General features: G+C 37.3%; 1 protein-coding gene and 1 non-coding gene across 3 annotated transcripts; one reads left to right on the forward strand and one right to left on the reverse strand.

The window, feature by feature from the left end:
* Window positions 1-12: 12 nt before the first annotated feature.
* LOC117603617 (5S ribosomal RNA) lies at window positions 13-133 on the reverse strand. The gene has a single exon (XR_004581263.1). It is a non-coding gene; the product is annotated as a 5S ribosomal RNA (ribosomal RNA).
* Window positions 134-3,168: 3,035 nt separating this feature from the next.
* On the forward strand, window positions 3,169-12,765 carry LOC117603536 (cytochrome P450 6a2-like). 2 transcript variants are annotated; one of them, XM_076688195.1, is made up of 7 exons: window positions 3,169-3,410; window positions 4,399-4,845; window positions 6,744-7,269; window positions 7,455-7,676; window positions 8,619-8,870; window positions 12,325-12,495; window positions 12,583-12,764. In XM_076688195.1, the coding sequence occupies exons 2-6, from the start codon at window positions 4,510-4,512 to the stop codon at window positions 12,492-12,494; spliced, it is 1,506 nt and encodes a 501-aa protein (XP_076544310.1). In that variant the 5' UTR covers window positions 3,169-3,410; window positions 4,399-4,509; the 3' UTR covers window position 12,495; window positions 12,583-12,764. The 2 variants fall into 2 exon arrangements, with proteins under 2 accessions (XP_076544310.1, XP_034178691.2); XM_034322800.2 differs by having other exon boundaries at window positions 12,325-12,765.
* The last annotated feature ends 1,348 nt before the right edge of the window (window positions 12,766-14,113 follow it).

A 14,113-nucleotide genomic window follows, 5' to 3' on the forward strand; every position in this document is an offset into this window, starting at 1 on the left:
TCGAGAAAAAAAAACTAACAGCACGCGGAGTTCCCAAGCGGTCACCCATCCAAGTACTATCCGCGCCGAACTTAGCTTGACTTCGGTGATCGGACGAGAACCGGTAGTAGTCCTAAGTCGTATGGCCGTTAGTTGAATATAGGGATTTTATTAGAGCAGAAAATGGTTCAGGTGATGCGAGCGTGACGGCCGAACTCCGAATTCCGTGTCGGTAAAACAGTCAACGCTTCATCGTAAATTAGGCCGAACCAGTTATCGTATTCAACTAACGGCATGCTATGCTACGTCATTTTTCGCATACACCTAAATGACACATGTATGCTACGATAGCTATATTATGAACGTTACACACAAAGTATAAAATACGATACTGCTCACATAATCTAGAAAATGTATGAATGACCTAACACCTTCAGCCGAATGTGATATATACATTTTTTGTAATATAACATAATCTAGGGAAGAATATTCCTACAAATCGAGTGCCTGAAGATAGTTTTTGGCTGCAGTTCCATGTTTCACCGCCCGTAGAAGCAAAATTAGGATACATCCCCTGACAGATCTCGACGGGTCCTATCAAATGAGCCTAGTCCCAGGTTGCGCAAACGAATAATGAAATAGTTATAACCGGTTGAATTTTTGTATTTTTTACTTAAAAAGAAGTTTAAAATTCCTATTTATAATAGCGGTTGAATGGCATATAGGTTAAGGCACTCGCTTTTCGACAGCGAGACCGGGAGTATGAACCCCAAGGAGCACAAAAAAACAAATTTTTTTCCTAAGTTCAATCCCATTCCCTTTCTCGATTTAATTAGGTTAGGTTAAGTTAAATTAATTTTTTCCATTTGCGCAACCTGAGACTAGGCTCGTTTGACAGCACTCGTCGAGACCTTTCGAAATATATATAAACTGTCCTATTTTGGGGGGGGGTGAAGAATCGGGCGCCTAAAACTGGCAACCCGCCCAGCACCGACGACTGAACGTCAGGTCAGCAGGGGTCTGTACAGTCATAACCAAGAATCGAAGCCGAATGCCGCAGTACCGAGAAACAGAATAGCACGAGGTAAGTTTCTACTATTCAACGATTCTTGATTATGACTGTACCTTCCCCTGCTGATCTGACGTTCAGTCGTCGGTGCTGAGCGGATTGCAGGTTTCAGGCGTTTTTTATTCGAATTTTTAAACGTTAATTACTGGAAAACAAAGCTGCAAACGCTATTTCATTATTCTTGATTTTCGTCTTATTTTGATTCCTAGAATCGCCCCTTAAAATTTTGCCCACCTGTTGTCGAACACCCTGTATGTAGGAGGGGAGCCCCCCTGAAACCACCATCTTGGGCAGACGTGCCCACGTAAACCTTCAATGTAATGTAATGTAATGTAATTTCAGAGCTTACCACGTGATATAATGTTCCTTTTTGTTCCAATTAGATATAAAATGCTGACTATTAAATGCTGAATATTAAATCCTTTTTTTTAATCTTGGAAGAAGTGTTATAACGCACACCGTACTTATTAAAACTAATATGAGCTTGTCGACTATAATAATTATTATATATATCAGTTATTATAGTCAGCGGCATGTCATATTACAATATTGCAGCACAGAAGAGCAGAGTAATACTTGTTTTTCTAATATTCAATCACTGTTGGCTATGACTGTACACACCCCTACTGACACGACGTTCAATCGTGGATGCTGTGCGGATTGCCGGTTTTAGGCGCTTTCGACGCGAATCTTTGGTAATAATTATGCAATAATGCTGCGAACGTTATTTTGTCATTCTTGATTTTCGTCTTATTTTAACCCCCAGAATCGTCTCCTAAAATTTGTCCCACCTGTCGAATTTATTGTATATTTCATCTCTACATGTATTTAAAAATAAAAAGCAGCGATAAAAGCAGCGATTAAATTGTATTGTTAAAATACAATAGAACATAATGAAATAAATATGATAAAGGGAAATATGTGAAATTAAAGAGCTTTCAAGGTTTCGGCTTTAGATCTGAATGTCTCTGATGGTTGATAGACACGAAATTTGAAGAAACAGAGGAGAGAGCATAAAAAGACCCAAATATAAAGCGATATCCTCATTAGCCTTAGGTTCCGAGATAATAATTAAAAATTTTCAGCATAATACATAAAATTCTATTTACACAGACATAACTAATATAATCGTCTCCGCTTTAGTAGCCGTCGTCGTCAAATGTTAACCAGCCGTTAACACGATAACGATATCGGTTTCCGCATCTATTGGGTGCCCCATATAAATTCTATTTTAAAAAATCCGTTATAACTATTTTGTACTTCCGAGAACTTGTTAAATCTGATTTGGATGAAACTTTGCTTATAGCTTCATTTCATATAAAAATAGATTTGAATTTCTTCTAGATTTATTTATCATTGAAGCTGTGGTTATATCTGGATAACCATATCGCTATTCAACAATGATAATGGCACAATTCAAAGAATTTCAATTTTGCTTTAATTCTATACAAGATCTACATTATATTCCTATTTTCATCATATAAAATGGCATATTCATAATTCCATCAATATTTTATAATAATAATTAATAAGGCCTGCTTATAATATTCTCAAGAACGTAAATTTTAAACAATCTCTTCTCTGACGTTTGTATTTTTTGAGTTGTATCACGATCATGTCAACCGGAGATATGACTATTTATCTACTCGATAGTCACGAATAATTCCACAAATATGTTTTAGAAAATACCGAAACGATTCGCAATTATCCAACAATCATTTAACACTCTGAACCAGTATGTAAAAGCACTTTTATTTATCAATGTGAAATTAACAGTGTGCTGAAGTAAGATCTATATAATTGTATTATCAGATAACAAAATGAGATCAAATTGCGACATTTCGAACTAACAATCAGACAGTATAAATAGATTCTGCAAATAATGAAATGAAATGATAAATAAAGCAAGGGCTGCAGAAGAAATGAGTACGCGAGTACATACATGTATTGGAGGTAAATATGAAAAACAGAGTTTGATACTCATTTTACAACAAATTCAGATAAAATCAAAAGGGGTGAGCAACCACAGTTCAGTTATAGAAAAGGACAACTCAGTTGCGACGTCATCAGCGAGTACCGTTTACAAAGTATATAAGACCAAAGAGCTGATAGTGTACTCTTAGTTTTGTTGAAACAGTATTTTACAGCGGGCCTTCTTCAATCAGTACAGATTACTGTCTTTAGATAGCATAGAATTAATAATAAGTGTAATTAAACATATTAAATATCCATTAACAATTTTTAAAAATATCCGTGGATTTATAAAATAGCTTCTATTTTTTTAATTGAATTTAATAAGTGGTGAAAGTGTATGTAATGTGTAATAGAAAGTCAGTGTAATATACATTGAGTAGCATATTGGGTAAATACAATTTTAAAAAAATTTACTTTGTACTTTACTTCACATTTTTTAAAATTATTTAAACATTTACAGTGAATAATCAAATTACTTATTAGAAATCTTATTAAAAATTATTTATTAAACCTCTTTTATTTGAATTATTACGTTTCTATTATATTTTTTATACATACTTACATTAGTTAAGTTTAATTATGTTTCATAATTGTAATGGGCAATAGTTAATTAGAAATTATCCACTACAACGCCAGGTGAAGGGGAGCTCGAGGAGGGGGGGCTGCAGCTATCGATTCCACTTTCTAGGGTACCCCCTTCTAAACCTTTCATTAGTATGTCAAAAAATATGTAACAAATTTGTTTTACCGTTGCCATTTTTCTTTGCGATTCAGTGTTATTTAATTTTACTTAAAATAAATTTTAATTTTTGAACCAAGTTTATCAACCAATGGGGCCCTCTAAGATTTGATAGTCCCTGAATGCTTTATATTATCATCGTGTCCTCATCCAGTACAAAAGTCTGCATGCTGCAAAATCATTAAAATTAATTGTACTTGATTTTGAAATTCAATTGCTATATAAACTGGTTCTCGGCTTTTATGCTGTTTGTAGAAACATTAGATAAGCGACAATTGCATACCAATGCATACGCTGCCAGGAGCACACACGTATAGGCAAAATTTAATGGAAAAGTAACGATAGGTTTTACGTTAGTGAATATCTCATAAATTAAATAAGAACGAGCGGGAATTATATGTAAAAAAGTTATTCAAAATGTTGATCCCTATAACATATCTAAAAATCATAAAAATTGGTGAAGTGGACACACTTTTCAATGCCAGTGAAATGTATTGCAAATAAAATTAGATAACATTTAATCGTATAGAAAAATCCAGAAAGAAATAATATTGGAGAAGAAACATAGAAAAGATACAGATTTTAATACTTTAATAATTTGAACTATTTCAAACAATAGGATTTCTTTTTGCAATAGGAAATGGATTAAAAATCTACAAAACTGCGTATTACAAATTTTAAAATATTTAGATCATGAACTCTTGTCATAAATCTTCAGAAACTGCAAAATTCAGTGGATAAAATCAAAATGGCGAGCTACTTTGAAATTCTACTCTCTATCGCAGTGATACTTATCGCATTCTACTATTATGCTATATCAAACTTTGATTTTTGGAAGAAACGTGGCGTAGTTGGACCAACGCCGATACCATTCTTTGGAAACACTATGCATTTAATATTTACTAACATATCATTACGTCATTATATACATACCACGTACGATCAATATAAAAATGAACCAATGATCGGATTTTATTTAGTGAAGAAACCAAGTCTTATATTGAATGATCCAGAGCTTATCAAACACGTTCTCATTAGAGATTTCTCCAAATTTGCAGATCGAGGAGCTCTTGTTTATGAGAAGGTATGTATAAATTGTAATTAATAATGATGAATCCATTATTATAATACTAAAGTACAGCGAGTAATCAAATTATTAGAGCTACCTGCATAATTGATTTTATTATTACTTTTCTACTATTTTTCTGTATACTTGCATAAGCTAAGTTCAATACCTTTACGTAATTTTAACGGACAATTATCTATTAATTGCAAATTATCTCGTGTAAAAGTCTTGATCTTGTAATTTTTGTTTTTATACAAAATCACCTATTTTTGCCCATATAATTACTCTGAAATGTCGTAAGACAGAAACAGGTATATTTTAAACAAACAATATTAAAAATAATTATTAAATTAGTTTTAATTATTAAAATATGATAGTGTTTTAAAGTCTCTTTTAACCCTTTAACGGCCGAATTTTTTCTGGGGGGTTGAAAAAGTCCGTACATGGAAAATCTGAATTCATGAGTATCCAATATGAGAAAAAAAGCTGTTCCAGATTTTTATACCCCCAGAAACTTCCCCCAAATGATAAAACCACCGCAATTGTTTGAAAACATTTGAATTTCATTTCCCATCGTTTAATTTTGCTCGTAATGGAGACATAATCATTCCAGATCACGTAGTGGGATTCTGAAGAACTTACGGATCAATTAACCCTTATAAATTACCCCTCAATTGAGAACAACCCACCTCCAATGTATAAAATGTTATAATCACATTTTTTGTATTGTATCCTGATCTGAATCGAAGTATAAGTGTTTTGAAAAACGTTTCGTGGGACACGTGAATATATTCTGAGGAACTTTTGGATCAATACAATCCTTATGAATTATCCTTCAGTTGAGAAAAATTCACCCACAATCCATAAATTTGACACTGAAACAATTGACGTTCAAAAGCACCCCGATTCCTGAGAGGCAAGGGGACTAACGTTCAAAGATCACCTCTATGGGATGAGAACCCTATCACGTCCACGTCGTTCATTCTGGATAGCGCATCGACGTTTCATTACTGTTAGGGGTAGTTTTTGATCCGGACGTTTTTGCTATAATTTTTTATGTGGTTTTCAAACATACATGTGAAATCTCAACTTTAAAAAAAAAATTTTCTGAAAGTTATGCTTATTTCCTATTTTTGTGCAATTTTCGTACCTTTTGGCAGGGTGTAAAACGGAAGGGGTACAACCCTTGCATTTGCCAAATTTTTTATTATCAGATGTATCCTTCATTTTCAAAATGAGCCCTCAAGAACCTCGATATCTTCATTTTTATGCAAGTTATGATTTTTCAATTAGGTGGGTCGCATGTGTCCCACCGACCGTTAAAGGGTTAATTGATAGTGATACCTCTAAGTTAAAAGATTAGTATTGAAGTAGCAATGATAACTAAATTAAATTATTATTGAAAATGTTAATCAGAAATATATTAAGTAATTGGCATTGACATTAATAGTTAATTATGTATGCTCTAGTTATATTGCCACGTGAACAATTTGATATGGATTTTAACGCATACTAGTGCTATCCTTCCACCATCATAGTCTATGAAAACGATACATTTTTATCAGTCCTCCCCCCTTGAAATGAGAGCTCGAGAGTGGATGAATTTGCTGCTCCTGCAGGCCCATTGGCGGCAATATAGCAAGAGCTTATTGTATTTCTAAATTTACATTTATCCCTTTCATACAAAAAAATACAAAACAAATTTTCAGCTGCAAATGAATATTTTAAATAGCGTATCAACACACATAAAAACACATCATTATTTCAAATTATCCACCCTAATATATTCAAGAAAATAATTTCTAAAACTAATTTTACTTTTTGTTTCAAATACTTTGTCATTAAGAGCTGTAGAAGGGTTAAGTGTACCAGTATAACTTTAACATAATGGAATTTTTTTCATTGAATATTTACAGACAGAGCCACTCTCACCACATCTCTTCAACTTAGAAGCAGAAAGATGGCGACCATTGAGAGCGAGGCTTTCCCCCATATTTACACCTGGGAAACTGAAGGAAATGTTTTATCTCATAATCGAATGTTCGCAACATTTGGAAAAATATTTGGCGAAAGAGGTTGAAAAAGGAGAGCCTCTAGAATGTCGAGAATTAACAGCAAGATTCACGATTGACGTGATTGGTAGTTGTGCATTTGGAATTGAAATGAATGCACTAGCAGACGGGAGAAGCGAATTCCATCAAAAGGGTAGAGACGTCTTCGATGCAACTTTCGAAAACGTCTTTCGATTCAAAATGCGACAATTCTTCCCTAAGCTGTACGATTTGCTTGGTTATATAATACCCGACAGAAGACTCGCCTCATTCTTCACGAAAGTTGTTACGGACACCATAAAATACAGGCAAGAGAATGATATCGTTAGACCAGATTTCATCAACATGCTTATGGAACTTAAGGCCCATCCAGAGAAACTGAACAATATCGGTAATTATGTAACAACATAAAAATTTTGACTATTAATTATATGAAATTCAATTTCGTTGATTAATTAACATCAATCAGTTATGGCTAACTGACGACTCGCCAACCATATCCCAGTTGAGCCAGGCCTGAGCGCTTTCTTCCTCGCTACGATCACGCAACAATCTATTATCAATAACGTTTTGTAGAATTAACTGACTCTTTACTGACTGCACAAGCTTTTGTGTTCTTCTCGGCGGGTTTCGAAACCTCATCGACGACGATTAGCAATACTCTTTATGAATTAGCCGTAAATCAAGAGATACAAAATAAACTACGAGAAGAAATAATGGAGTACTGCTCTAAAGACAAAGGAGAGTTGAAATACGAGACTGTAAAAGAAATGGAATATTTAGATAAAGTATTCAAAGGTAGGTATGAAAGTTTTACAACATTAATCAGGGACGATCAAACGAGTTAAATACGCGGACGCTTGAATGCCAAACGGCTTTATTACGGGCATCGTTGTTTCCACTCGGCGATCGGTAGAGGCGATTGGCAGTATGCATATGTAACGCTGAAGCAGTCCCTCCACTCCCAAACCATTGACGCCTAAGACGAAAACGTACTCTGCGCTCGTGATGAGATGGCACTTGGATGATATGCTGGTTTAATTGCTTAATTGCGTAGAACCCACCCTTCTCTAATCCAACTGCGGGAAATATGACTCACACAATTTTGCAATTTGTCGAAGCGGTCGTACCTACTAATTAGGCTCGTGTAACTCTAGGGGCGCAGTCGGCGTGTGCGTACTACCCATCTTATCGCGGTGCCGTCTTGCGAGACATCGTGTAATCGTAGGACAGTGCTGAAAATCAGTTGAGCTGAGCGGAGCATTTGAAGGCATCCCCTTGCCCTAGATTTTAGGCGCTAGAATGATCGCGCGTGCCGTCTCGTCGCGAGCGGAAGCACCTGGAGCCCGTAATGCCGGCAGTACACGCTCGCCGAGGTGACCCGAGACCAGGCGAGCACGAGAATGTACTTGATGGTCTCGCCTCGCCTCGTGCTCGGAGCGCTCGGCCTAGACGCGAGCTTTCAGGACGAGTCAAAGGAAGCGAAGCCGACACGAGGTTACCTCGCGAGAGTGTATACGATGCTCTCGGATCTCGGGTCTCGGGACGTCTCGCCTCGGGAGATCTCGCGTTCGAATCGCCTCGGCGAGCGTGTACTGCCGGCATAACAGTGCATGCGTGCAAGTACGGACTTACCTATGCGGGCGGCCGTGCCCGGATTACTACTTCCTAAGCATTCCTGATATTATTGCTTAATTAAACCTCATCAAATATTAAAAGTTATATAATTTATCCGTGTAGAAACGTTAAGAATGTACCCAGCTGTATCATTACTAATTCGGAATGCAATATCAAACTACACTTTTGATGGCATTAAGGTTTCAATACCAAAGGGTATAAAAATCTGGATCCCAGTGTTTGCCTTGCATCGAAATTCTGATATTTATCCAAACCCTGATTCTTTCGATCCGGAAAGGTTCAATGAGGACGCTGTCGCAACTCGACACTCTATGCACTATTTACCATTCGGCGATGGACCAAGAAATTGCGTTGGTAAGTTGAAAAAAATTGTTGTTAGGTACTTTTAGAAACTATAGAATCGTAGAACCTTTTTTTGACTCCACTTTAAAGAAAAAAGTAAATGAACTTTTTTATTTTTTATTTTTGAGATATTTGACCCTTCCGGGACTTTCGATGGACTATCAGAAGATATAAATAGTTATAATTTACAACATATTAAACATTTTTAAATAATTAATTACATTGTTACTTCTTTTGATAAAAAGCTAATTTTCAATATAAGCATATCGTCATTTTTATAAAAAATACATAGAAAATAAATTGTTGAATATTTATTTGCTCAATAAATACAACAGAGTATATATTTATTAATGTACAGTAAAAGCTGGATATATGCAACAAACATTGGGACCCAGGCGTTGCATATATCCAGTCGAGGTGTCGAATCTCGGGTTACACGCGACGAGAAGCCAAACGTGACCGTAGAAAAGGACAGACAGTGGCAGAAAGAGAGAGGTCCGATGATCAAAGGAAAGAGCCGAAACGTATCGGTGTGACTAATACTAATTGAATCAAAAAACTTTTTTATTTTTGACTTTTTTTTAATGAAACTTGTACTAGCGCATTGGTGAGATTTTTGTGATTAAAGTGGTGCCAAACACGATATACTTTGAATTATAATTACTTGCTAAAATTGATGTTAAAAGTTGACGAAAAACAAAGGACGATTGGAAATGAAAACCGGTTGCGGTGTCGGCTCGAGTTTCAAACGTTGCATATATCCAGTGGAGGTGTCGATTCTGGGCATTTAAACGTTGCATATATCCAGCCGAAGTGTCGATTCTGGGCATTTAATGTTGCATATATTCAGCCGGGGTGTCGATTCTGGGCATTTAAACGTTGCATATATCCAGTCTTGGTATCGATTCTGTGTCCGTACAAATCGTTTGTACCGTGCCGCGATACCTATTCTATGTTCGTACACAACATGCGACGTGTTGCATGTTGCATGTTGCGTGTTTGATGTATCTTTGGTGTACGGCCTGCCTTATATATATGTACAGTTTTATTATTATTTTAATAAATAAATATAATTCAAATCATATCGTGTTTGGTACCATTTTAATCAGAAAAATCTCACAAATGCGTTAGTAAAAGTTTCATTAAGAAAAAGTTAAAAATAAAAATGTTTTATCGTTCAATTAGGATTAGTCACACCGATATTACGGTCGGATCATATTACACAGTTTCCTCGCCGAGCGGCTCTGTTCGGCTTAGGGGGATCCCCCCAAGTGGAGGGGATAGCGATGTTGCATATATCCAGCTTTTACTGTATAAGTTGAACAAAACGAAATGCTGTTCTCAGCTTGAAGGATTACAGAGGACTAACTGAAACTAAAAAATGCGCATGAGACACTGAGAGAGTGCAATAAAAAAGTGTTCTCCTCAGGTAATGCTGACCTTTGCACCAGTGAATGCAAATTTTCCGACCATTAGAAAAAAATTCTCAACATAAATAAACAACAAGCTTTCAACGTTTAAAACTAAAGTTCCCTTTTATATCTGTCATAATTGGATAAAAGAGTTATTGGATAAACAGTCAAGGTAACTTGAATGAAGTTATCAAGCTAACATCATAAATAAATGTTTGTATAACTTCGTTCAACACTTTAATCGTCATGAAAATATGTTTTTAAGGAACAATTTTATTTTTAATAAACTCAATACATAACTTTTAGTTATTTATCCAGTTCTATTAACTCTTCTCTAAAAGTGTTGATAATTAAGTTACATTATGCTGTATGAAATGGGTAATAGGTTTCAGAACAAAGAGTACGTTATCCAAGTAAAAGTGATGTATCCATAGTGATGTTATAAACTGCATATTCCGGTAAGAGGAAGAGATAATAGCCAAGAGTGAGAAAACAGTATGCAGGGACGCTCAACAAGTAGTAGACACGAGTGCCCGCCAACGTCCTCCCTGCAACGCCATCTCGGGCAAGAAGGATCAGTTACATTTCCGATAGGAAAAAAACGCTCTTCTCTTGATTCAAAAGTTCACAGTGATCTCCTCCGAAGAGTACCAAGTTTGATCACGATCGGATGAGTTTAGATTTCCCATGAAATCGAATTTTGACTAACGATAAGTCCAAAACCCAACTTTCGAACCTCATATCTCGGATTCCAAAAGCGTGCACCGAATAATATTCAAGGTGGTTACTGTGGAGGTCAAGGTCTATCATCGTACCTTTATCTGATTTTTTCGGGAAAAAATCAAGAGAAGAGCGAAAAGTAAGTCCCAAGAAAACCTTCCAATCAATCAATCAAGTCGCCAACACCTCTATTTGCACGCGTGCACTGCTACGAGTGCGAGGTACTGTCCACCACTGACAAGAAGTCTCAAGAGGGGATACTACGCACACATCGACTGACCCGCAGGTTTTACGAGTCTAGTTGGTAGATGTGATCACGACCGAAAGTATTTGTGAGCTGAGATGGGGCGCGACCAATGGAACTTTTAGTGGTCGTTGGACAGTACGTCTTCGGCTCGAGCGAGTCATTGGAAGTGGTAGAATACTTTGCACTTCCAAAATTTCTCGAGGTCACGCAGCTGAATGCCTTTCACTTCTTAATCCATTTATAACTCTCATGTACCAACATCAAAATACCGCGTATAGGACAAGGAACGCGCAGGATTTTCGTATAAACTAAATCTGAAGGTATCACGTGATGTTATCTGCTCTTCATAACACATGCTCGTAGGCCTATTGTCGCGATGATGTCCAATATCACCAATCGGTAATCGTAGTAGTAGAGACAGCGATGCCCGTAACAAGTCCGAGTACACTGATCGTGAGTTGCATTGAACTTGTCGCAGTGAAGTTGGCTACAAATTCACTAACGCATTCACGCCGCGTCGGTGAGTGAATGCGTGGCCAACTTCACTAACGCATCTACGCTGCGTTGGTGAGACGATGGGCGAGATCGACTCACCGACGCGGCGTGAATGTGTTAGTGAATTTGTAGCCAACTTCATTGCGACAAGTTCAATGCAACTCAGTGTACACTCTGGTACCCGTACGGGCAACCTACCTGGGCACTTTATATTGCCTTCTCACTCTTGTGCTACCGTTACTCCGTCTTATGGGTCATTTATTCCGAAGTCTACAGGGTTATTCTGTCACTATGCGACACATAAGAAGTGCAGCCTAACGCCTTAGGCTTATTTTCTTTTCAAATATATACACCCACATAGTCATTTCGGCTATTGAGGGCAACATACGGTCTACGGCTGCACGGATATGTACACGTGAAAGGAAAACGGACCTAAGATTCTCGAAGGCACTTCCTTTTTGTCGCACAGCGAGAGAATCACCTTGTATATGCACATGTCTATGTATATCACAAAATTTTAAAGGTAGTAATTATGTTGTAATTTGAACAATACATTGAAATATCAATTATCACTATAACATGTTATTTACAGGTGCACGTTTTGCAATTTATCAAACCAAAGTTGCCCTTATCGCAATTCTACGGAATTTCAAAGTGGACGTTTGCGAAAAGACAAGGATTCCTTACGAATTTGATCCAGCTGCGTTTTTATTAGCACCAAAAGAAGGGATATACTTGAAATTTACAAAAATACAAACTTAATGTAACTTATTCGACATATAATAAATTGAAAATATTTCTTGTAAGTCATTACAGATATGCATGTAAAAAACAATTGTATATTCACTAGGTATAATCCGCTCGTCCCTCGCATATCTAGGGCCCGTGTCCGAATAAAGAACAGTGAATGAAAAAGAAAGAAGCCGCCAATGCGGAACCTAATCTCTTGTCGCTTGTCATAATGTAAAAAAGGAAATTCTAAGGATTCTAAACAACAAATAAAAATGTTTGATGTGGAATAAGTAATAAACGTTTGAATTGGAAGCTACATTAATGATGAAAAATTTGAAAACAATTTAAATGAAACTTACCCATTCGTTTCTAAATTAACCTGCTACACTGTGTTACGTTCCGAACAGAAATTTTTACACATTCACCTTGTATTCCCCCCCCCCCCCCCCCCCCCCCCCCCATCATCGAATTGTCCTCCGTGTTAACAGGCGGATTGGTTAACGTTACCATCATCGAATTATCCCCAGTATATGCGGGATACAGGTGTCTTTCCGCTTCCTCGGAAATGGTCTCCCCCATTTTGAGACTGCGCTCACCAGCAATTGTCTAGGCGAAAGCCATGTTGTTGTCCCCCCCCCCCCCCCCCCCCCTTTCTATCATCTTTTTGATGGGCCAGCTCCCATCATCTTGATCCGTCGTACCCCCGACCTTGGTTGGAGGTGCGGACGGAAACCACGAACATCGATAGCTTGTCTTGCATTCCGGACCTCCCCTGATTAAACGCAAAAACGATCTTTGATATTTCAAGATAGTCTATCTTTACCAGACATAATTCCGATTGTTAGTATAACAAATTCCTTCCTCGAAATCAGCGTGGTCCCACGGCCCAAAATCACGTATCGTCTTTGGTCTGAGTATCACCGGATGTAAACCCGAAACATGATTCGTGTGGTCCAATAATCCTGATCACTTTGGAACGTTCCTTATCGGCTCCACGAAGATGATCGAAATTCCTTATACATACATTATAATAATTCAAATTTTCTATTAATTCATTAAATACTGTAATATTGTAGGTCACTGTGTTGACTCTGAACATTCGACGAGGGAACACCTCGCTTATTATTTATAATTAGGTGCAATAAATGAGGGGAGTTCACTGGCCCGATCATGAAAACAGTTGTTGTACCGAACGTGTTTCCTCGTTTCCCAGTGACAATTATCTGCTTTCAGTTGTTTCCTATGGTTTTTACGTGCGGCGCGCGCGCGTGTGCTTGTGACGCTACTGTGTGAAGTGTCAGCCGAATGTATGAAATTTCGAGATAGTCTATCTCTTCCAGACATAATTCCGATTGTTAGCGTAACAAATTCCTTCCTCGAAATCAGCGTGGTCCCACGGCTCAAAATCACGTGTCGTTCTTGGTACTGAATATCGCCGGATGTAAACACGAAACATCATTCGTGTGGTCCGATAATCCTGACCACTCTAGAACGTTCCTTATCGGTTCCGCGAGGATGATCAAAATTCCCTATACAGTCAACCCTCCTATAACGCGGTACTCTCAGAACGCGGTTTCCATATAACGCGGAGCTGAAAATGCGACAGCCCTCCTATAACGCGGTACTCTCAGAACGCAGTTTCCATATAA

This window comes from Osmia lignaria, chromosome 4 (genome assembly GCF_051020975.1).
Source record: "Osmia lignaria lignaria isolate PbOS001 chromosome 4, iyOsmLign1, whole genome shotgun sequence".
NCBI classification, from domain to species: domain Eukaryota; kingdom Metazoa; phylum Arthropoda; class Insecta; order Hymenoptera; family Megachilidae; genus Osmia; species Osmia lignaria.